Source organism: Girardinichthys multiradiatus, chromosome 8, assembly GCF_021462225.1.
Source record: "Girardinichthys multiradiatus isolate DD_20200921_A chromosome 8, DD_fGirMul_XY1, whole genome shotgun sequence".
NCBI classification, from domain to species: Eukaryota; Metazoa; Chordata; class Actinopteri; order Cyprinodontiformes; family Goodeidae; genus Girardinichthys; species Girardinichthys multiradiatus.
In genome coordinates, this window is record NC_061801.1 from 20,757,990 (window position 1) to 20,784,124 (window position 26,135).

Genomic DNA, 26,135 nt, shown 5'->3' on the forward strand with positions numbered 1-26,135 from the left:
GTTGGTTCAATTGTTCCTGCAATCATTAGCCTTCACACATTTTCTGCAACTTGTTAAATCTAAGAAGATGTTCTAACAGAAGTGACTCAGTGCTGCATGGTTTTGTACTTTCACACAAGTCTATATTCTAGAATGGAATAACAGCAGCACCTTTCAATTTAAAACGAGCCACTTCACACACATATGCCAGTTTGGCTCTAAAAGTCCTTCTTTGTTGACTCAGGAGTCACAATCAATTGGTCAACTAGATGTGTCAGAAGTGTGAAAATGTTTTTTAATTTTTTTTCCCAAGGCTAGCAAGCCTTTTTATTTGGTTCAGTTTTTTTATGACAGAGATATAAAAATTACTTTAAATAAGCATGACTAGCAGGCAGCATTGTTTTGCAAGCCTTTATCAAGCAGGACTGAGTTGACCACTCAGCAATCCTTCCTGCTTGCTTGTTTTCAGACCAGGGACAGGGAATAATGGTGCAGTCTCGATGTCTCTCCGTACCTCCCCACCTGCAATGCAGCTTCTATTTCCTGCTCCTGTTTATTCAGCTTTGCTGTTAGAGAGTCACTTATACAAACTAGCACAGCCAATGATTGGAGAAAACAAGTTTCTGAGGAAGGCCTTCTCAAGATGCTGTGATGTTTCTTCCCCATTCAGGGTCAAGGAATGTTCCTTTGTTGATAGATCAACACGCAAGGTTGGACTGCAGTCAGTATAAAAGGCCACCAGATGTCACTGTTTCAGTGTTAAGGTGGACTTTCAGCTTTTGTATTTGCATATAAGCACTTTGTGATTGATATACAAATGTTAAAAATGGTAATATAGTGGAACATATTTTTTAAGAGGCTTTAGAGCACAATTATCATTGATATAACATTTTCTACTATTAAAAACAAATGATTACATCTGCATATATTCCACACTACTTAAGTGTCAATGCACCTAGTGTTTTAGGTAGTGTTATGTTTCTACAAAAACAGCTTTTTCTGTCCCCTGTGTACCCCCTTAAGTCTATATCAGGGCAGGAGAGCTATGTTATATAAATCCTATTACAAAACTTAACTTAGCTTGTTCCAGCAGGAAACAGGAGGCAAGCAGAGGCAGGTGAGAGAAACTCATGCACAGGCGATGATTAGTTTCTTAGAAATGTTCTGGTTGCTTTGGAGAAGATCTCTACAGGCAGCATGGCAAGTAGAGAGAAAAAAAACCCAAAAAACATCTGTTTGCACAGTGTCTCAATTGTTATACAATACAGAACAACATAGTGTCCCTGCTTTGGTGGAGATTTCTGACAGCTTACATGGTTCTGTTGCAAATTTGAATTTTACAATCAATTCCTCTGAGTCAGAAACATTAGCATATGAAACACTAAACCTCTCTCAATGTTAAAACTGTCAAAAGGAATACATAGATCCGAGACCTATTTTTACATGAAAATTAAAGCCATTAATCAATTATTAAGTTATAGAGGTGATACCATTAAAGATGATATCTGATTGAAAATGCTAATTTTGTTTGTCTCAAGAAAACACAGCCAGGGTTCTATCATGTTGAAATTAACAAAGCCGTGTTGTAGTAACAGTTGTAGTACAGTATGGTTTCCTAGTTTTTCTCAATGTACAGCTTGTAGATAAATGTTTCTCTTTTTCTTAGCAACTTTTATTTTAGTATTTGATGCTCTGTGCTAAGTTAATCAGCTGCAGAGTATTTGCACTCCATTATAAATTCTTTTGAACTTATAAGGTCACCTAATTTTTAGAAGGCCTATACTTAAACATGAAGCTTTGTTCAAAGTTCATTAAAGGTGACTATCACCAGCCTTTAAAGATGAACAAAACAGAAAAGCTGATAGACATTCAAAATCATGATTTATCCACCCTTACCTTTATCAGTTAAGAAAATGTTCTTAACATTTAATTATTTCAGTTAATTCTCTCCTTGCATGCCTTTGGTCTCTGTGGTTATAAAGTACTTTCGAAATATACATATTGAGCAGTTTAAAAATTGTGAGGAGTTTACAGTTCTTCGCATAAGTATTCACACACCCTTGAACTTTAAAATTTTTAAAAAATCATAACAGTAGACTTAAATGTATTTTAGAATGATTGTATGTGACAGAGCAACATAAAGTTATACATTACTGCGAGAGCAAGAGAAGGGGTAAATGGTTTTTGATAGTTTTTACAAAAACTACGGCGCCCGTGAACTGACATGGGGAAAGAAAATCTATATATAGCGTGCACACAAAATACTAATTAATTCCCACGAAATAATAATTTCTTAATTTGTTCAGTACTTTGGATCAGTACTTCTTTCCCACGAAGTAGGCAACTTATTTTTGGCTTTATACTTTACTTTATATTATATTTCAGTATTTTATATATTCCTTGTGATGCCAGGCTTTTCAGAATCTCTCTGTAGCTCATCTGTAGCACAAAATAAAACTCGATCAGACTCTCCCTGTCCATCCTGTAGTTTTGCTCCGTATGTTTAGAAAGTGCGCTGTATAGGAAGATGATGTTTTAGTGTTTCATATGGATGTTATACCTATGTTGTGGTCACAAATAAGTCCTTCGTGGGAACAAATTAGTATTTCATGCGCACATTATATAAATTACGCGGCCACAAATTAATAATTCGTGCACATGAATTAGTATTTTTTTTGGGGTATACTGTGTCTCTGCCGGCTTTGCAAACCAAAAGACCTTTGCAAAATTGGACAGGCTCAGTTAGGTTTAATGTAGAACATCTGTTAACATCAAGTCTCAAGTGTTAACGCAGCTCTCAATTGGATTTAGGTCTTTGATTGGACCATTCTAACAGATGGAGAAGCAAACATTTATCCCTTTCTATTAGAATTCTAGGGTGTTTGCCTAAATTTTAAGTCTTTTGCAGCCTATAGCCTGTTTCTTTGACCAGCTACCCTGTCCCTGGTAAATAAAGGTATCCCAACAGCAATATGTTGCCACCTCGTTTCAACGTGAGGATGATGTTTTCAGGGTGATGTGCAGTATTAGTTTTCTGCCGTACACACTGTTTCGCATGTAGGCCGAAACCATCAGTTTTGCACTCAGCCAAACATGGCTCTTTTTCCTTTCATTATTGGTATTTATCTTGGCCCTCCACCAAAGTGAGATTTGAGAAGTACATGAATTATAGCTAAGCAGATGCTCCTACCTAACCTGTGGATCTCTGCAGCTCCTTCACAGGTCCTTTTGGCTGACTCTCGTAAGAAAGTTCTTCTTGCTCAGCTTGTCAGTTTAGGTTGACAGCCATGTCCTGGTAGGTTTTTAGTTGTGTGATATTCTGTCGATGTTTAAAGTCGGATTTGTTTTTATAACCAAATCTGTTTTAAACTTCTCCACAACTTTATTCCTGACTTGTTGGGGATAAACAGAGACCTGTTCATTGGTCTTTGTTATTTTGTCTATTCACTAATGTTCTCCAAAAGACCTCTGAGGCCTTAATGAAAAATGTTAATTCTAGTTTTGGTATTAGCTAAACAAAAACATCAGCTCTTAGTAACTGAACAGGATTTTTATTGCTATCATAGTTCTTGCTGCTACTGCTGCTGTTTCAGACAGTAAACATAAGAGACTGGGGATCTTGTTACAGATACTTGTGTTTTTAACCACAAACATTCAGTCAATGATTCCTACAGAATTTTCAGTTGTGGCTAATCGTCTTCTGTTAAACTGAACACTGTCCTCAACTCTTACATGCATAGTGGTGGGACATTTGTTGCAAGTAACGAGAAGTGGTAAGAGTGAAACAATTATTTTAAATAAAACAAGAGGTTTCAGATTAAAGGGGGCTAAATACAAATAAACACAATGCTTCTCAGATTTTATTATCCAAAAGGCATGTGTGCTTTTTCCCCCCGCTTAACAGTTCTGCAGTACTTTGTGTTGATGTATCACATAAAATCCAAATGAAATACATTCATGTTTGTGGCTGTAAATAAAAAAAAATGTGGAAAGGTTCAAGGAATATAGGGACTTTTTAAAGGCAATGTACAACTTCCCCACTGTATGCAGTTGTTTAGGAGGAGGGGTAGTCTTAATCAGAAATAAAATAATTAATAATTATTAGTTATTTTATGAAATAAGAGGAGACAAACTGTTGCCTACAATCTAAAAAGAAAGGTGAAAAATGAAAGCAAGAAATGTAACCATTCTTAATATTAATTAAGGTGCAGATCCTCTTTTCTTTCTTTGAAACAGTAGTAAGAGAGCATTGTCTTTGATCTAGTGCAAGGCTGTATGAGTTACACTCTGGGTATATGGTGTACAGAGATACTTCTGATAAATTCTGATTAATATATATATATATATATATATATATATATATATATATATATATATATATATATATAAAATACCTACTCTACTAAGATAACACATTTTGGAAGTAGTGGGGTATGGCACACAGTCAAATTATGCTTATACTCCCTAATATGCTCCTACTAAAATATAATTATAAACATATTAAAATTTTATTTATTCCTAATTCCATTTTAAAATTTGAACTGCAATGGCCACCAATACTCCATATGTACAAAGTAGTTTGGGTGAAGAATGATATTAAACTGCCAGTGGAGTTATATTTAACAATGTTATTGGCCAGCAGAATTGGTAACAACTTATTACCAGGTGGATTTGGATAGTTATGTATATATACAGAAAGGATAAACAAAAGAGAAAGAAAAAGTATTTTAAACTTTCCCAGAGAAGACGATTCAGGGATCCACTTTGCATGATTCATTTCATGCTTTAATCCAATAGCTGTAATGATTATCATGAATCACTTAGGTAGTCAAAGTAGATCAAACCAGAGGATGAAAACAGACTCAACACACAGGATATAGACGGTAAGTGAGGTTTATTTCTAGGGTAGGCTTGCCTAGGAAACAAAGTTGGAGTAGTCCAGGAACCAGGGGAGGAGGCCGGAATCCAGGAATCCAAGGAGAGAGTGCTGATGGTGAGTATATTTACAGTGCAGTCCTTAGGAGGGAATATTACCAGGTGCAGGCAGGCAGGTAAGCAGATAGGCAGATAGGCAGGTCGACAGGTAGACAGGCAGGTAGGTAGGTAGCCGGGCAGGTAGGCAGACAGGCAGTCCACATAACAGTGGTTATGTTCCAGCAAAGGCCTGTACCAGCAGCTGCCTTAAGAAGCCCCATGAGCTCATCAGGAGATGAGTTGCAGCTGCTGATGACAAGCTGCCAGAACCAACCAGGAGGAGAGGAGCTGAGATCCTACAGTACCCTCCTCTCAACGATTGCCTCCAGGCAATCCAGTACGTTTTTCAGGATGGTGTTTGTAGAAGGTCGTGATGAGAGCAGGATCAAGGATGTGAGAACGGGGAACCCAGGTTCTCTCTTCGGGTCCATATCCTGCCCAATCCACAAGATATTGAAATCCACGCCCCCTACGCCGAACATCCAGGATACGATTGACCGTATATGCAGGGTGGTCATCAATGAGTCGAGCAGGGGGAGGGGGCTTGGTAGGTGGACTCAGGGGGCTTTCAGAGACTGGCTTGATCTGAGAAACATGGAAAGTAGGATGAATGTGCATGGAAGATGGTAGTTTGAGTCTCACCGCAGATGGATTGATGATTCTCTCAATGAGAAAAGGGCCAATGTAACGGGGGGCCAACTTTCTGGGAGTATCCTTTAATTTAATATTCCTGGTAGATAGCCAGACCCTCTGATTGATTCGGTAGATAGGAGCAGCAGAACGGCGACGGTTGGCGAACCTCTTATTTTGTTCCAAAGTGCGTAGGAGGGTCCTCCTGGTCTGTCGCCAAATCCTACGACACCTGGAAACGTAATGCTGAACAGAGGGGACCAGGATGTCAGATTCAATACTGGGAAACAGCGGTGGTAGATAGCCAAGGGAAGCCTCAAAGGGGGACCAACCAGTATCAGAGGAAGTATGTGTGTTAAGAGCATATTCAATCCATTTGAGATGTGTGCACCAAGAAGAGGGGTTGTCATTTATTACGCACCTTAAGGCTACTTCGAGTTCCTGGTTGCATCTTTCTGTCTGTCCATTAGATTGGGGGTGGTATCCAGATGAAAGACTTACGGAGGCCCCTAGAGTCTTGCAGAACTCCTTCCAGACTTGCGAGATGAACTGCGGGCCTCGGTCAGAAACAATATCCATAGGAATGCCATGGATGCGGAAAACGTGGAGAACCAGGAGTTGGGCAGTCTCAAATGCAGACGGGAGCTTGGATAATGGAACAAAATGGGCTGCTTTAGAAAATCTGTCAACAACAGTAAGGATGACTGTGTTACCGTCAGATGGCGGGAGACCAGTAATGAAATCAATGGACATGTGGGACCAGGGACGGCTAGCGGTGGGCAGAGGTTGAAGAAGACCAGCAGGGGGTTGATTGGGGTTTTTGTTCCGAGGACATGTGGGACAAGCTGCAACAAAGTCTTTAATGTTGAGATTCATAGTCGGCCACCAGAAATACCTCTTGGTAAATGTGGTCATGCGAGTCACCCCAGGATGACAAGTCAGCTTATTGTTGTGCACCCAATCCAGAACTTTATTGACAACAGAGTTGGGAACAAACAACTTGCCCACTGGGCCAGTACCTGGGTCAGGTTCGGACCTCTGTGCCTCCCTGATGTCCTTCTCAATGGCCCAGGTGAGGGCGCCCACAATACAAGAGTCCGGGAGGATGGAGGCTTCAGTCTTAGGTTGGTCAGAATGAGAGAACTGGCAAGAGAGAGCGTCAGGCTTAGTGTTCTTGGAACCGGGTCTGTAGGAGATAGAGAAATGAAAACGAGCAAAAAACAGAGACCAACGGGCTTGTCTGGGGTTAAGTCTCTTGGCATTTTGAATGTAGGAGAGGTTCTTGTGATCAGTCCAAATGAGAAAAGGGATTTCAGTACCCTCTAACCAATGCCGCCATTCCTCAAGCGCCAACTTCATGGCTAAAAGTTCACGGTTGCCCACATCATAATTTTGCTCTGCTGGAGACAAGCGACGAGAAAAATAGACACATGGATGTACTTTATCATCCACAGAGGACCGTTGAGATAAAATGGCCCCTACTCCAATGTCAGAAGCATCAACCTCTACGAAAAATTCTTTATTTGGATCAGGATGGGTCAATATGGGTGCCGAAGAAAATAGAGTCTTTAACTCACCAAATGCCCTTTCCGCCTCAGGGGTCCAATGGAATGTTCTCAGAGAGGAGGTGAGTTGAGTGAGGGGTGCAGTGACCTGACTGTAGTTCCTTATTAACCTCCTATAGAAATTTGCAAATCCCAGAAACCTTTGAAGTTGCCTGCGATCAGTTGGAGTAGGCCACTCTGCCACTGCCTTGGTCTTCTCGGGATCAGTTCTGTATTTGCCTGCTTCAAAAATGAAACCCAAAAAAGACACGGATGTGACGCTGAACTCGCATTTTTCGGCTTTAACAAAGAGTTGATTTTCAAAAAGCCTTTGGAGAACTGTTCTGACGTGTTGGTGATGTTGTTCTATGTCCTGGGAAAAAATCAAAATGTCATCCAGATAAACAAAAACAAAGAGGTTGAGGAAATCGTGAAGAACATCATTAATGAGAGCCTGAAAAACAGCGGGTGCATTAGTCAAACCAAAAGGCATGACCAGATACTCAAAATGTCCTAGAGGGGTTTTGAAAGCTGTTTTCCACTCATCACCCTCACGGATCCGGACCAAATGGTAAGCATTGCGCAGGTCGAGTTTAGTGAAGATCTTGGCAGATTGTAATTGTTCATGTACTGAGTCAATAAGTGGTAGTGGGTATTTATTTTTAATAGTAATTTGGTTCAACCCTCTATAATCAATGCGAGGTCTTAACGTGCCGTCCTTCTTACCCACGAAGAAAAATCCGGCGCCAACAGGGGAGGTGGACGGACGAATGATCCCAGAAGTTAAAGAATCCTCAATGTATTCTTTCATGACCTCTTTCTCGGGTCCGGAGAAATTATAGAGTCTGCTGGATGGTAGTGGAGCACCTGGGAGGAGATCAATAGAGCAGTCATAGGGGCGATGCGGAGGTAGAGAAAGAGCCCCTTGTTTACTAAACACAGGTGCGAGATTATGGTATTCAGGTGGAACTTTGGATAAATCAACAGGCTCAGGAGGTTTGAGTTGTTTAGTAGAGTGAGAGATGGCAGTTCTTAAACAATTCTGGAGACAGAAATTACTCCATCTCTCTACTCTGCCCTCCACCCAATTAATAGTGGGACTATGTTTCTGCAACCAAGGAAACCCCAAAACTAATTGTGGAGAGATGGAAGAGATAATAAAGAACTCACCCTTTTCATGATGATTACCAGAGGTGATGATGTGAAGCAGAGGAACTTTAAATCTCACTTGAGACATGGTTTGACCAGTGATGCCAGTGACAGAAATGGAGTGGTTGAGAGGCTGAGAGGGTATTTGAAGTTTATTGACCAGTCAGTCAGTCAGTCAGTCAGTCATTTTCTACCACTTATTCCATAGTGGGTCACGGGGGAGCTGGTGCCTATCTCCAGCAGTCTATGGGCGAGAGGCAGGGTACACCCTGGACAGGTCGCCAGTCCATTGCAGGTCCGAGGAAATAAGATTCTGTTCAGCACCAGAATCAATAAAAGCGTCAACAGGAAAATTCTCTTGGCCGACAATAATAGTGGCCGGAAAACACAGACGGGAGACAGGGGAAGAATGGGATATGCTCATCAACGTCCCCTGTTTTATTGACGAGCTCTCTCTTTTCCCTTCTTAGGGCTTCTTGCGATGAAATGTCCTCTTTGTCCACAATATAAACAAAGACCAGCCTCAAAGCGCCGTTGTCGTTCCTCTGGGGAGAGTCGAGTGTGGCCAATCTGCATCGGCTCCGGTTCCATAGACCCTTCTGTAGCTTGAATGGAAGTGGGTGCGTCGAGGAAAGTGGTACGAGGTGCCAGAGAGTGATGCCACTGGGAATTGTAGTCCTTTTCTGTTCGTTTCTCCCTCAGACAGTTGTCAATGCGGATCGATAGGTTGATTAATTCATCCAGTCTTTCGGGTTCATCTCTCAAAACCAACTGGTCCTTTATTTGATCTGCAAGGGAATTAACAAAAATACCCTTGAGTGCCGCTTCATCCAAACCCACCTCCTGCGCTGCCACCCGGAAGTCGATGGCGAACTCCGCCAATGCTCTCCTTCCCTGTTTGAGGGTGAGTATTCTCTTAGCCGCTGTCTCCTGCTGGAGTGGTTGGTCGAAGACCTTCTTAAAGTGACTGAAAAAAGTAGCATAACTAAGAGACTCAACAGGGTTAGATGCCAAATAAGCATGCGCCCAGCGCAGAGCAGGTCCCCTTAGCGAGGTTACAATATAGGTAATCTTGGAGGCAGCAGTAGGGAAAAGAGAGGGGGAATGACTGAATGCTAACTCACAGTGGAGAGAAAAGCCACCAAAGTTATTAGGATTACCATCAAAAAGTTCAGACGGACGGAAGTCAGGCTCACGGATCCCAGAAGAGAGGGTTGTGGACGATTGAGGATTCTCTATTTGAGGAGTTGGAGAAGCAGGTGAGAGTTTGGTTAGTATTTCACTTAGAGCATGAACCATACCACCAAGTTCTGTGAGATGGGAGTCTGTAGTCCTTTGTTGTTGCAGTAGCTGTTGGAGCATGGTTTCATTAGATTGTAAGCGTTCTTTAATGGAAGTCTGTTCATCATCTGAATTGTTCTTTGACATGTTAGATGGCTGGAACATACTATCATGAATCACTTAGGTAGTCAAAGTAGAACAAACCAGAGGATGAAAATAGACTCAACACACAGGATATAGACGGTAAGTGAGGTTTATTTCTAGAGTAGGCTTTCCTAGGAAACTAAGTTGGAGTAGTCCAGGAACCAGGGGAGGAGGCCGGAATCCAGGAATCCAAGGAGAGAGTGCTGATGGTGAGTATATTTACAGTGCAGTCCTTAGGAGGGAATATTACCAGGTGCAGGCAGGCAGGTAGGCAGATAAGCAGATAGGCAGGTCGACAGGAAGACAGGCAGGTAGGTAGGTAGGTAGCCGGGCAGGTAGGCAGACATGCAGTCCACATAACAGAGGTTATGTTCCAGCAAAGGCCTGTATCAAGCTGCCAGAACCAACCAGGAGGAGAGGAGCTGAGATCCTACAATGATAAAACCTCTTAGGTGTTGTACCTTGTTGTAGGGGCATAAAATTAAATATTGTAACCCTTGTTTTGTAATATTTTGCTCCTAAATCCTCTTAATGAAATAAACAAATTTTAATTTTGGCACAAGCTAAACAAAAACACAGGTTCTTAGGGTTCACACCAGGGAAGTCCTTTGTTCCACTTGTTTGGTCCAAACCAAAGCCAACTTATCTTTGTCATTTGGTCCGGTTTGCTTTCACATTGTACTTTTTGCAAGTTAATTATAACTTTTAAACAAAGCCATGCTTGTGAGGATCATTGGTCCCATTGGACAGAAATGACTAGGGCGGGATAGAGCACAGACCCAGAAATGGAGGAAAACTTGTTGAATGCGTTTCATGCCTTTAGATAACTTTGACGTTTTTTTTTTTACTTTAAAGCAACATTGTTCGGGAAACTTCTCACACCCCATCTCATTCATTTTCTTGCTAAACTTGCTGAACATGACCGCATTCTTTCTGTATTTTTTAGCAGTTGGGTTATGTGGTCATCTGCCCAAAGATCGAGGAGGTACAGCCTCTCCTTGTTGCTCCAGGTCTGTCCACGGCTCATTGTTTGTAGCGTCCACGCAATAGTGGCGTTAGCAACACTGAAGGGCTCAATTATATCCTGCTTGTTAAGTCCAAAAAGGCATATGTTTCCCTCGGTTGGGTTGGATAAAGGCTGGTTTGTATTCACACCAGAAGGGAATCGCACCAGAATCCATTTGGAAGCGGACTGAGACCACCTCAAAAAGAGGGCCAAGGTTCGCAGGAGTGTATTCACACCTGCACAAATGGTCCGGACCAAGGGGAGAAACAAACTCTGGTCCATTTAAACCAAACGTGGCCGTTGTGAATGCACACTTAATAACGAAATATACATCTTTTATTACTATCATGGTTCTGCTGCCACTGCTGTTTCATCAGACATTAAACATAAGAGCCTGACTAGTGAGCATGGTAAAGTCACTTTGATTTACACCACAGACATTTACTGTCAGTGATTCCTACTGAATTTTCAGTTGTGGCTGCCCATTGTTTGCTGAACTGAACACTGATTTTAGCTCTTAGTACATGTATAATGGTAGAATGTTTGTTAGAAGTGATGAGAAATGGTGAAGATAAATGTACAATGGGAACAATACCAACAATGACCTACTAATTAATACAGAGCCTGGAATGCAGCAGATTTATTGACTTTACCCATTGCCATAAGAGTACCTTTCTTGAAGACAACATTGTTGCTTTGTTTCAAAATAACCCTGTTGTGCAGGAGCTCCTTAGCATTAAAAGATTGCTGCTGCAAAGACACCACAGACTTTACTCTGCTCTTTTACATAATTATTTTGGACATTTTTGGACTACAAGTGAAAGGATTCTTTTAAATATCCTCTATATCAACATCTATCATATTAATTGCTCTTCAATTTAGACGTTATAAGACTTACTATTGCCTAAATGTATTAATTAACAATGATATATCTTTCATGTCTCATCAAAATCAAGATCCATTGATGGTTAATTTTAAAATATTATAAAATATTAAAAAAATTGTACACCAGAGAAAATTACATTCTGTGTAACTGCTTGACATTTTACTGCTATTGGAAGACATGATTTCATAGTAAGATAACACTCCCACATCGCCGCTCTAAATATTTAACACAACATAATTTGATCACTTCTTAACTAGGTTGCCATGAAGTTCTTGGAGATGTCAAAAATATTCCATAGCATAGAGCACTCTAACTGAATTGAAGTCAATGTGACTCAGATATCACACCAATAACCCAATATTAACATACATAATATAACAACTTAATTTCTTGCACCATAAAGTAATCATTTCACTCACCAGGGCATTGTGGATTCCTAAACTGACACAACTAGATCTATTTTTTCATTTATTTTGGCAAATAATTATCTTGCCACTTCGAGGTACTCATAGAACATTGATGCAACACTGGCCTTTTGATCCTTTAACGTGAAAGAAAAAAAGGAAAAAAATCAAGATGGGAAGGTCATGGGAAAGTAACGTACCTGGTTATAATGCAGCAGAATACTGTGAATTCCACCCCATCCATCTCAGTATATACGCACAATAGGAAAGTAAGGATATCAAAGGGAAACACATGCTTCAGACAGGACTTGATGTTCCACACAATCCCCTACATTTCTTTACGTTTAGACCCAAGTAACAATTACTTGCCAGTATACATGGCAATATAGGAAACAGTGTGACCACAGCTTTAGAATCCTGGGAAAAGTGAAATGTGATAAACTTTTCCCTTTTTGCTGTAGGAATTACATCAGAGACAATTTTGCTGGAGCATTTTATGCACATTGTATTTGTAAAAAACTGGATTGCACTGAAAACATTGATTTAAACTGAATATAGACAAATTCTAAGTTTTATAATGGAAATATTTAGTAGACTGTTTTTGTTTTGTAAAGTCTCTTTAGATAACATTTGTTGTAAATTGGTACTATGTAAATAAAATAAACTGAATAAACATTTGAAATACTATGGTAGTGCAGCTGACTTCTGTTACAAACCTATATATGTGCAGCTGCATATTAAATGTTAATATTAGTAATCTAATTTGGCAGTCAATTGCTGTTGTTTAATTAAAAGTTTCTTTCAATGCTTTTTGCTTTGTTTTGTTTATGTTTCAGACCACTTATGCGTTGATTTTGGCCTGTCAGGTGTTCTTTGCATTGCTTTTGGAGGGTTCCTGATTGGAGTGTTACTTATTGGAGCACTGTGGTTTATCAAGATTAAAACAGGTAAATGCATGTTCTTTTTTGTGTTATTTGCTAATTATAAACAGAGAATAATACGATCACATGTAGACTCCTCTAAGCTTCATTCTCAGGTAACTTTTGTTGAACATAATAAAACTCTCCCTAACTCAGATAGCAATGTTTTTCAACATTTCCAACCATATGTATGTTGATGACACAGCCATATTGTTGCATCACCACATCATCACAATCCCTTAAAGTCACTGAGTTTGTATGTCCATAATATCAAGTGGATGGATGAGAATTTTCTCCAACTTAGTGCAGATTGTGTTTGGCGCTAAGGATGTATGGTTAGACATCAGCAAATAGAAAGACTGAATGAGATTCTGCTTTACTGTAGACTCACACCTAAATTTTAACATCCACAAAACATCTATTACTATATCAGTCTGCTACCATCATAAAAAGCATTGCCATAATAAATAGTTTCCTTTCTAAACAGGACACAGAAAAACTGGTTCCTACTTTTATTTACAGTAGGTACAATTGTTGTGATAATGTCTTTATCAACGTCTGTAAAAAAATGTATCATGCAGCTCCTGCTCATACAAAATACTGCTGCTAGAGTCCTGCCTAATACCAGGAAAATGGATCACATCACACTAGTCCTTACATTATTGCCCTAGTAGTGTTTATAAAAGATATGTTTTAAAATCTGAGGGGCTATTGCCTTGGGCCTCAATACATTTCAGGGTTGATTGTCAGGTTTCAACCTTGTAGACCACTCAGTCATCAGATATCTGTTTTACTCAGTGTCCCCAGGACCATAACTAAAAAAGTTAAACATAATTTAGTTTCTGCGCTTTGTCTCTGGAACAAACTCCCTGGAAACCTAAGATGTTCAGAAACCATTGGCTCCTTTAAATCTGGACTGAACACATTGTTACTGCACCCTCCCATAAAGATAAATTTATTAGTTACTGTTATTATGCTATAACTCTTTGTTTGATTTATTGTGTTGTAGTTTCTATCTTTTTACATGATGCTTCAGTGTCACTGTTCTCTTTATTTATTTTCTTAAAATGATATTGTGTTTCTACATGTCAAATGAACTAACCGGATTAATGTCTCACTCTGTTTTACTCGGGGTACCCAGCTCGACTGGACATAAGGTCAACTGCAGCCAGTTTTCCTGGTAAGAAATGTAACTGTTCTTCATGATTATCTTTTGTTTGCTTGTAGTCGGGTTCTTATCAGCCTGTACTTGTCTTTTTTAAGGATGTCCCTGTTCAAGAGCAAAGCGACAGCCTGTTTCTTCCAACCCATCACCCTCTGAGAACAGCAGCGCAAATGCTAGCATTGGAAGCACCCAAAGCACACCGACCAGTAGCATGGCGTGAGCTCATTGTGGGTTATACTAGCAGGGCCACCATCCCTTCTATGTCACCTTATATGGATGTTGGGCATTTTGTTGTCAGTCCGAAAAAGCATTTCTTTATACCCTACTCTTTTTAAATTGTTGTTTAAAAAGCACAGATGATGGTATTTGACATACCATGTCTTAAATGGATCTGGGAGTTTGTAGTTAGGTGTGGAAAAGAATGAATGATGAGTAACCAACGTTTTAATACTTGTTTTTAGTGCTTTCCTTTGCTGCCTCTGTAAATTTGAATCCTCACACAGGATCTTACAGAGGCCAAAAAGAAAAAAAAAAAGAATTGTCTCCTCCAGTAACAGGAAAAACAAACCATATCCCCTCAAGAGCTAACAGGAAATTCACTGCATTCTTTCCAATGAATTGTGCTTGTGTGATGGGAGCACCATAATAGTTATCCAGGAGACAAACCGGTCTAAAGACAGGCTTTAAAGACAGATGAAAAGATGTTTTGCAAACATTTAAGAAACAAAAAAAACTTTGGGTTATGTGCTAGGTCAGTCAAGAGAATTCATCAACAACATGATGGTTCTGTGTTCTGGCTTTTTTCCATATAGACAATGGAATACTTCCTTTTATAATGTTTGATTAATTTGGAGTCCAAAGATCATGGTTTTATAGCTACCTCTTATTTAGTAGAAATCTGGGGATAAGGTAAAACTTAAAACTAGATTTCTCCAGTGAAGTTATTATTTTTGTTTAATCCTTTTTAATTTACTGTAATTTCTTGCTACCTACTTTTAACCCTAAGGTGACCCTGTGGGTCATTTGTAGCTCACAAAATAAATGTATGATGCCATTGCCTTGTTATCCAGTGGATAAATAAGTGTCATCATATTTTTTTTTTCCCTAGCGCTCATTTCAGATTAGATTTGATGTATTACATTTACTAATAATTTCACAAAACTATCTAAATGATTATGAAGAAGAAATTTAATATGGACTAACGTGGATTTCTTTTTTTACACAAGCTGAGAATGCATCAATATTTTAATGCAGAGTACCACTTCAAGATGTATTCTTGTATTCAGAGCTGAGTAATATGTTCATTATGATTCACTAAATTACTGCACATCAATTTCCAGGCATCACACTGTTATGTTAGTAATTGGCTCTCATTCAGCTTTATTGGCCGGGTGGAGTTTCCCCTCAAACAGTGTCGATGTTAAATTCCAGTACTTTTCCATTGGACCATATCCATTCTCACCAGTGACACCAGTTCTTCCTAATTACCTAGAATTTGGCTATACACATTATATGTCTGTGGAACAGACCTTTATATGTTGAATTTAAGTCTTGTAACAGGATTTTCATTACTCTGTTAACCTTGTAGATTTATTTTTGTTGTATATATTTAAAGACCAGGATGTGATATCTATAATACCCCTTTCCCTCATAACATTTCATCCAATGATCTAAAACATTTAAGTGAGACAAAAAATCCAAAAACAGAAGAAATCTGAAAGGATAACACTTTTTTACAGCACTGTATAACCAAGACAAGTATTCAGAATATATTCAGAATATAGCCAGTCCACAATTGTCCTTTCTGTTTGGTATGCATAAATTAGTTAAATAGGTTTTTTTTAAAACTTTATGAGACTTTTATGATTCACCACTTCATTCAAAGTTTGATTTGAAAACTGACACAACCTTGATATCAGTTGTATGTTAACCTGCCATTCCTTTAGACCTATTTCTCTACCATATTAAAAGGATGTTAAAGCTTCTGCAAGGCTCAACAGTCACATTTAATACAGGCATTTAGTTTCACAGGTTCTCCTTGTTGTAACAATGGAGATTATTGTAGGGGGATACAGCAGAGCAGGGTAGTGATATTCTATAGTAAGAATGCTGAATATTAATTTGTAACCACAATCAATTTGCTTTTCTAAAACTGAAGGACAAATGACTATATACATATGTTTTTCAGGTAAATTATTGATTGTATTTTAGTCATCTATTTAAGTCAGCTCTGAATACAGACCATGCAGACTCTATAGCATAATTAATATTAACAATTTCATTTCTGGATTGTATGTGTATTGTCACATTTTATTAGTTATTTCAATTGCTCTTTACCCCTTTCAAAACGTTAAAAATTGTACATTTATTTTCACTTGTTTTTTAACTGAATAGTTTTATTTTCAACATTAGTATGGTTAAAATGAACAGTTCATGTCTAAAGTTCATAATATTGGCTGTATGAAAATACCCTATTTTATTTATTCTTGTTGAGCTATTTTCTCAGACATGTTCCAAACCAACTACAAATTTTGGGATATGTGTAGCATATTTTCCTCCTTTATACATGTGTATTCCTTTTTATTGCTTGATTTCTTTTAACATTGTTGCTGAGACAGAACAAAGAAGGCCAGTACAAATTGCCACTTGAGAATTTGTGCAATATGGTTAGAAGTTAATGTGTGCCTAATGTCTATGTTTTTTTTTTTTTGTATTTGTAAGTCTTGTTTGATAGTCTTTCTTTGAATCATTCCAAAGCCTGATTTGTTTTTTGGGATAATTCCTAAAAGAGCACTAGATGTTTTTTGTTTTTTTTCCAAAAGATATACATTTGACTTTTTATTCTAGTCATCTGAGACAATGCATGTCACATCACATTTTAACCACAATGCAGTTTGTTTCCCCCTCCTCCACCTTTGTCCTCTAAATTCCTCTGTGAACCAAAAACATACATGACATCTTGACATTGTATTGTGCTCAATGTATTATCTCCAGGCAGTGTGGTGGGGATGTGCATTCTGAATTTTGAAGACAGGATGTCTCACCATCCACTACATCCTGAATGAATAATCAGCACATAGTTATCAGTATACTGTCCCGCCTCAATTTGCAGTACTGACATAAATGTTTTGATTTAATAGGGAGCATGCAAGCTGCCTGGGTTAAAGCACCCTTTGTATCTGTCACAACAGTGAAATTAGGCTGTCAGTTCATCCACTTGTCGTTAACCCTGCAGTGTTATTTTTGTGCTCAAGTGGGCAGTCTTTTACCATTTCAAGTGGTTTAATTTTCGAGAATGAACTTTTTGTGATTAAATATTTGTTTTTGTTCCCAGAGATTCCTTGTTTCTAAAACTATTATAATAAAGTAAATTTTAGAAACATTTGTGGGGTTTTTTCTTTTTTTGTTTCTTATTTACTTATGGAATTATAGTGTGTAACCTTGAGCATTATGCACATATGTTTTAATAATCAAACTTGGGAAGCCCACATTAGTCATTGATAGAGCGGCAGAGCCAAATACAAAATAACAAGCTCTAAAACATGTCTAACATCAAAGAAAACACATAAACAGAAAATGATACAATATATCTGAGCTGTGATTTCTTGAGAGTTCCAAAAAATGTTATTCAACAATCACTTACTAGTACAACAGCAGTTTTTCAGCTTTATTTCTTCCCTTTCTTCTGATAAAAAACCAGTGGGATTTTGAAAGGCCTTAAAGTGGGGTTCCTTCACAGTTTTGGGCCTTTATGCACCCCCTCTTTCCATTTGTATCAATATAGGACTTTTTTCAACTAAAATGATAAAGCAGTTCACTTTTTTTAAGATAAAAGTATTGTCATTGTTTGAGTAATTCCTAAAGAGGAATGCTTCTCACATGAGTCCAGACACTGGACACAATAAATCCTGTTGTGCAAATATACTGTCAGTTTGTATAATTATTATATGTGGTCAAAGTAGTTTGTTTACGGCTAAGCAAGATTTTCAATTTGAATGAGGGGCCTGTTTATGTTATAAAAAAATGCAGTCCAATAAATGTGAGTTTTGATTTATACTGACAAATTTAATACACTGAGTTTTGTGGACTGCACGTATTAAGCTGTTTAAGACTCAAATACATTTACTAATGTAGCATAAAATCCATATGATCATTCTAAGCTTTAAATACATAGTTAGCTATATGGATGGACAGAAGCAAAGTATATATATATATATATACATATATATAAAACATTGTTGTGTTAAGTAATGGATGTCAGAATGTTTTCCTCCAGATGTAGAGACATTTTCTCTATTTCCTTGTGTTTTAGTTCTTTTTTTAAGCTAATTTCATCAGTGTTTGTCAAGAATAAGAGCCATGACACACAACCAAAAAATGTTTATTGAAGGTCTCTATCTCCAAAATAGGACCATGGAACCACTCAGGCGAGAAAAGCAGAAAATGTATGTGTTTGTGCCTCCATGTATGCAACGGTTTGCATCTCAGTGTACAAATCTGTTCTTGTCTGCCAAAGTATGCCTTGTGAAGAGAGTGTTATTTAGGCTATGCATAAAGGATCCAGCAATAGCCTGGGGCCAAAACCAGCCATCACAACTCTTTTTTTGTAAACTCAAGGTGCGAGGGGTAACAGCCTCATGTCTCAAGCCTTTGTGTTTGTATGTAAATAAGGAAACACATGTCAGTGTTTTACTCGGCTCCGAGTTAATGTTGTGACTATGAATCTGAATATATTATTTAATATTAATACTTTAATATTTTATCAAATAATATTTCGGTCTGTTAAGGGTTGTCCTGTGAATACCAGCCCAGTAAGGCGGTGGTATCAGGACAAGATCGAAAAGAGTGAGCCAAGATCTGACATTACTGAACAGCAAAACTCTGCACACACATGGAAAGAATTCACACAATTTCTTAAAATACAAGAATTTATTAACAAAAATAAGTCAATTCAAAGTCAAACATATTTCAATCAAAAAACTCTTTACTATGCTAAAACAATCCAACTAAACTACCAAGCAGAATTAAAGAATCAATAAGATTAATGTGCTATGTCCAATATAAACAAGGTGATTAAAGATGGTTGAAACCATGACTGAAAAAGTGATGCAACATTACCATGCAATGTTATTTATGTTTGAGAACCCAGGATTATCTTGAAGAATCTTGAAGTGAAGTTAAGTTAGTCTTGGAACTAACTTAGGCAACAATCAGCAAACGTTTAGACAACCATTCACAATGCAAGATCAGATAAAATATAATTTTATTAAGATAATGTTTTAAAGAATGATTTGCTGAATAAAACCAACCTTCTGGATGACTAATTCTCAATGGTGTCTCATTAGCTGCCTTTGTTTATTAAAATAATATTTAAAGAAATATTATTAAGAAAACGGTAAAATATTTAAGGAAATATTTTGGAAAAGCGCCAAATCTTTCTGGAGAAATGGGGCTTAATTGTGTTTACTTAGTTATCAAGTTTAGTAAAATAATGTTTAGGGAACTATTATTTACTGGATTGAAAATTAACAACCTTTCTGGGTAAATATTCTTTAGCAGCAAGCACATGTCCTTACCTGTTAGCAGTTAAAGCTAACAAAAGAAGCTGATGGCTTAGCACCAGAATCAACACACACCTTTAAAAATACCGTGAACAAAAGGGTGAAAATGCATAAGCGCGGACAGCGCGTTATGATCAATCTTTAAAAACACTTTAAAAACTTTAAAAACACACAAACACAGAACACAAAACTGAGCATGTGTGCTGCAGATAGCCTGCTAGCACTAAGATAGCTAAGTTTCACACAAACAAAACCAAAATTATAAAATGAAAAATATTTAGATTATTTCATTCTAAATCTTTCTCTGCCCACACCTCTAACCTCTGAACCATGCTGAGGAAAAGCTGTCCAGGGCGGCGAAGTTTGAAGAAACGTCCACAGTTAACAAACGGTTAGCTACAGCTAACTTCCTTAGCTGTGGGGAGTGGCTCGTTCTGTCACCAAACTGCTCGTTACCGTAACCATGGTGATGCGGCTCCTGTTGTGCTCCTTTCAGACTGGGAAACCGCTCCACTCGGCTTCGTAGAGACAGCGTCTCTGCAGGGAACTCTCTGGAACACAGTTTGCCTCTGCAGGCCTCAGAGAGAAAGTCAAGCAATGCTTATACCTTAATTACCCCTTTTTATGAATGAATACCGGGTACACAAACAGTGATTCATTTGTACTTAACTTGTGCATATGATCGCGTGATCTTATGACACTCTCAGATCCAGTTGAAGAGTTATGTCTGTTTTGCCAGCAAAGAGGCGCGCTCTGCCTCTCTGTCCAGATCCCTGTGTGACCCGCATAGAAGAGGCAGGATGTAGCAAGAGCGGTGCTTTTATTTGGACAGTGATGTCACAGGAAGTCCGCAGTTACCCCGTTTCCTGGCTGTGCCGGAAGTAGGTTAATGCAATTTATTTGGAAAGTTCCAGGAAAGTTTGTACTGGCCTTTCATGTTGTAACCATGGCTGTGGTCCCAACATCTATGAATATATTTCCAAATGAAAAAAGAAATATATTGTTACCAAGCGTTTTTCTTCCAATCATTGTAGATGGCAGTTTGTCCACTTCCTACTAGATAATATGGTATAAGGTGTTAATTAGAGGCAACTCTACAGGAGATGTAAAGTAAGATTACCAAAGATATAAATACTTCCAGCATAGCCTTCCATATAAAAAACAGGCTGGCTAATTTTTAACAAACTGTTGCTACAGTATGAATACAATTGAAAACAGAAGTTTATATACACTGACAATTATGTTCTTAATGTCTGACAATAAATCAGACATTTTATTTCTTGCTTTAGGTCAGTTAGGATAAACAAAGTTATTAATTTGCTAGATGCCAAAAGATTGAGTAAGAAATCTTAGAGATATTTTTATTACTTTCTTCAAAGCCAGAAGCCCCATCCCCCAGTTCTGAGGGAGGAATTTAAAATTTTTTCTACATTCATTGCTCTACATTCCCTTAGTTAAATATAGACAAGTGTGGTGTCTTTAAAAATATCAGACTCTTGGCTAAAAGCTGATATAAACCATTTCTACGAACACCAAACACAGTTAAAAATACCAGCAGTTGAATCAGAAAGTAAACAAACTCCACAAAACCATCACCAAAAATCTCGGTATTAGCCGCTCCCCCTGCAGGTGCTACACACACAAACAGCATGTCCGCAGACAGCAGAGAGCTCAAAGATTCCAAAAATTTATGTTTTGTCACAATCTGCCCAGGATTTACTAAACCAACAGCAAAAGAAGACCAGAAATATCACTCACTATTGAAAAACATGAGCTAAAAGTGTTCTTGCCTTTGTAATTTCCTCCCCCAAGTCTATAATCCTTTGTTTCGTTTTTGTCTTTATTGGGTAATTACATCTCCTCATGACTTTCTGCTTCCGGGTCCTGATACAAGGAGCAGATTCGACAAAGGTAAAAGTCAGCCTGCGTCACAGGTATTTGTCTTTTTACAGCTGGTGATTGCTGGGACTGACGTAAACGGGTTTAGTATAATCTGACTCTACTGGCTCTAGGATGAAAAGGAGGGGTCATTTGTACAATTTGGACCAACCAATCTCAAGTTATTGCTGCGTGTACATCTGATGGTCAGTAAATATGCTACAGTTGGAACAAAAGAGAGCAATTTATCAGTGTTTTACTAAAAATAGAAAATGAATGTGGGTAATTTAAAAAAAAGAATATGTTAACAAACATTTCCTCAGTATTTGGTAGCTTTGCCTTGTGTAACTGTTAAAAATTTTTGACATTGACATTTTGCTGCAGTCTCTATACTTCACATGGTGTGCCCAGGATAGCCAGTTTGGCAGCGGCCAAACATTTAGATTCCAGTTTCAATGGTTTACAGGACATATCTGCAAACATTTGCAAAGTCTTAGTGAGCATTTGCAAACTGTAATCCATTTTTCCATGTTGCTTTTGCATTAACAGCTTTTTCCACTCTGAGTGGCCTTCAAGCCCACGTCTGTACAGGACTCATTTCACTGTGGATAATCACACTTACTTGAGCCAACATCTTCCCCATGTCTTTTGCTTTTCCACTGCAGTTGATGCACACATTTCACCCAAATACATTCATCTCTGGAACACAATCTCCTTCCTGAAAAGCCTGATTGCTGCCCATCCCCATGTTTGTTTTTTCATATATTTGTTTGAACAGGTAAGTTTAGCACACTCATGCATCTGGAAATTGTATCCAAGGATGACTTCTGGTGGTCCATAATTCTCTTACTTATATCATGACTGCTTTCTTCACATTTTCCCATGATGTCACAAAAAGAAGCAGTGTCTTTGAGGTGTGCCTTTATTCACAGGTCTACCTCCATTTAACTTTGATAATGTAATGTAATGTAAATTAACCAGAAGCTTACATCTTTAGCTAGGCTTTCCCAGCTTTGGGTGATAAGAATTTTACTGTACCTATGATTTCTATTGTGCCTTGGTAAGTTAATTTGGGATTTAGGTTATTTTAGTAAAGCTCATTCAAAACAAGTGTTATACTTTACTTCTTGGGGACAAAAATACATTTTTTGGTTATGAAATATATGGCTAATATTATTGTTACAATTTATTTTTACATAAACCCCAGTTTTCTGTTGTGAAGTTTTTCTATGGGTGTTCAAAGGCATTGAAATTTCAAAGCTTTACATTGTTTTGCTGGCAGCATTGTCTAATGAACAGCAACATGGAATGCTCCTTTGCTCCCATTGCTTTGACAAAGGAGTTCTGGAGGCTACCACCAGAGGGTGCGTTTTTTAGTCTAGCTTTCTGTAACATGAGAAATTATGTTGTTTATAAAGGGAACAAGACAATGAGCCTTTTCTGATATATTATTGAAAGAGTGATACTGCAATATGGTGCTGAAAAAATGAAAGCTTTGTGGGTAAAAACTTGGCAATCCGACATGGACAGCAAATATTTGACTGTGACTATCATCTTAAAACTGTGCACTTATATTTATATTATATTGTAGATATGTTTGTACTGTTTAATTTGTACTGTATTGCACCGACTACGCCAAAACAAATTCCTTGTATGTCCAAAAACGTACTTGGCAATAAAGCTTTTCTGATTCTGATTCTGATTCTGATTCTGATGTACATGTGTTTAATTCAGTAAAAAAAAAAAAATCAGATTAAGAAATCTGTAACCCCATTCTGACATAAAGCTGATAAAGCTTTAGGGGCATGTTGAATTCAGGAAAGTACATGTGGAGCTACTTGCTGTAAGCACTCTCTCACTCTGACTTTCACGCCCTGAGGTGCTGTGCTGCACACAAGGTTGTTTACACTCTTCAAGGCTGTGTACAGGCTCTGCCCCTGTCCTAATCCTTCACCCCCCACACAGACATTCCCTTTCTCGCAAGTATCAACATACTTACCCACACCTCACTGACTATCCACAGCCTGGTCCTTGGTAATCCTCTAACCTATAGGCAATGCACTGTGCCTCAAGCAAATCCTATTCCTTCAAAATGCAGTCACCGCTGAAGATGATGCTTTGCTAAAACACATCAGAAAAACACCACAATGTTTTATTTTCCTTCTTTTGCGCCGTCCTCCATGCTCCACATCCTATTTTTCTACAAGCATCATAGTATATAGTGTGCCAGTTAAAGAAAACATATTTAAACAGACAAGTCAAAAAATATTTATACCCATGGCAGATTTAGGTTTAAAGTAATCTTTTAATGTGACCAACACATTTCTTCTGACTGGCAAGGATAGCTTTCAGCCATCAAAAACACCCAAGGTAAATTGTCAAAATACTGCATTTGATTCAGGTGTGATGAAACAAGGAAACATGTACAGCATGCAGACACCAGCACTACAGGATCTAACTTGGATGCCACTTTACATTACCTGAATTACATTATCTGAATTGTATTCAAGTCTTTATCGAATATGAACATGTGTTTGATGATCTGAAAGATTTAAGTGTGACAAAAAGAGAATAAATCTGTAAGGGGGCAAAAGCTTTTTTACAGCACTATATAGTCTACCTTATGCCTGATGACCTCCATGATAGGCTCCAATTCACTCACTACCCCTAAACTGGAAAAAGTGTCAAAGGAAGTTAAATAAAATGTATATTTTAATCCATTGGGAAAATAAAAAGCTTTGAATAGTAATTTTTAAGATCTTTTTTAACACATTTGACACAAAAAATTGAACCAGAATTCAAAAACGATATTCATATACAATATGACTTAAAATTAGACATCTTTGTGCCATGCACTTTTAAACTGTTGTAGACGTAGGTTTAACAGAGATTCTCATGTGAGAGAGCAGAGACCCGACTGTTAAGTATATTGATTGGGTAAATACAGGGGCTAGACTGGAAACAGTTCTGTCTTCTACAGCTTGATGGGGTTTTTATTTCCCAAGGTGTTCATCAAGGTGTCCTTATACTTGACATGAAAGCAACCAGCAATCTTTGCTAACTTTTAGGCAAAACCTTGACCTCTGAAAAAGTTAACAACATTGCCAAATAAAGTCTTGCATATTGAATGCATGGTTGTCCACATGATTTACTTATTTTTTTTTTATGAGAAAAAGTTTCTTTTTTTCTTTCTATTATTGCGTAAGGTAATTACTTAATATACACAAACTATAACTCCAGCTTTAATTTCAGTGTCTTTTAAACTAACTGATAATAACCCAGAAAGTGCTGTTGTGTATTTTCTCTCCTGGTATGGTGTACCAACTGATGTGTAATTGCTTACTGCTAACAACTTTACAGGTATTGGGTTTTGTTTCCCTTCTGATTTGGTTCTCTGCCTGGTGCCACAACGCATTACAGTTTTCTCATCTTGTTGCTCGCTGATTTACCTTCTAATACTGATCTAAAAGAGAACACCTTTTTTGATGAACACTTTTACTTGAAATTGGCTGAGCTGCTTAGAGGTATTCAAAGAGCACAGGTGAGAGCTTTCTGCTTGTTCTAATTGCAACTTCATGGAATTGGACAGCACCGACATTTATTGGTTTGTATTGTTTTCCGAGTTTACTTCTCAGAAGAACTTCCTCAGAGTTCAGTTCACACAGACATAAACAATAAACAATTTTATAGTCATTTGTAAATTTTTTATGAGATAAAAAAGGACTCTGGTTTCTTCCAGTCTTTTACTCTCCAATATCAGTCAGTCAGTCATTTCAGTCAGTCAGTCATTTTCTACCGCTTATTCCATAGTGGGTCGCGGGGGAGCTGGTGCCTATCTCCAGCAGTCTATGGGCGACTCTCCAATATCATTTTAACTTGTATATATACTATATTTGTCCAAATTCACAAATAATGCAGGTCTTTCAAACAGATTCATGTTATTCCTGTCAAAGGACTAAAAAAGTGAGGTTGAATTTCTGCTCCCATAAAATTTGGATTTTATGTAAAAACAAAGTCAGAGGGTTAAACCTCAACAACCCCTGTCTTTTTATCTTAGTAATGATCAGAGAGAAAAATTGGAGAAAATCTAAGTTTCTGTTTCATTTAACAGAATTTAATTTGAATCAATTGTGGCGCAGTTGGTAGCACTGTTGCCTTGCAGCAAGAAGGTCCTGGTTTCAATTCCCAGCCGGGGGTCTTTCTGCATGGAGTTTGCATGTTCTCCCTGTGCATGCGTGGGTTCTCACCGGGTACTCCGGCTTCCTCCCACAGTCCAAAGACATGCCCATTAGGTTAATTGGTCACTCTAAATTGCCCTTAGGTGTATGAGTGTGTGCATGGTTGTTTGTGTGTTGCCCAGTGATGGACTGGCAACCTGTCCAGGATGTACCCTGACTCTTGCCCATAGATTGCTGGAGATACGCACCAGCTTTCCTGCGACCCACTATGGAATAAGTGGTAGAAAATGACAGACTGACAATTAAATTTGTTAGTAACGGCTCAGTTTAAAAAAAAAAGGAATATAATAGAATATAATTAAATTAAAGCAGTTCATACAAGTATAATCCATTCATATACAAAGATTTTTCTTCTTATTATTTATTATTATTCATT

The 26,135-nt window shown here is 38.0% G+C and overlaps 1 protein-coding gene across 1 annotated transcript in view; it reads left to right on the plus strand.

The window, feature by feature from the left end:
• The window catches only part of eng (endoglin), a 66,009-nt gene extending 48,545 nt beyond the window's left edge, over positions 1-17,464 (plus strand). Inside the window, exons 12-14 of the mRNA XM_047372939.1 lie at positions 12,834-12,944; positions 14,059-14,097; positions 14,181-17,464. Of these exons, the coding sequence (XP_047228895.1) occupies positions 12,834-12,944; positions 14,059-14,097; positions 14,181-14,302 (272 nt within the window). The 3' untranslated portion in view covers positions 14,303-17,464. The remainder of the gene's footprint in view (positions 1-12,833; positions 12,945-14,058; positions 14,098-14,180) is intronic.
• Positions 17,465-26,135: the final 8,671 nt, after the last annotated feature.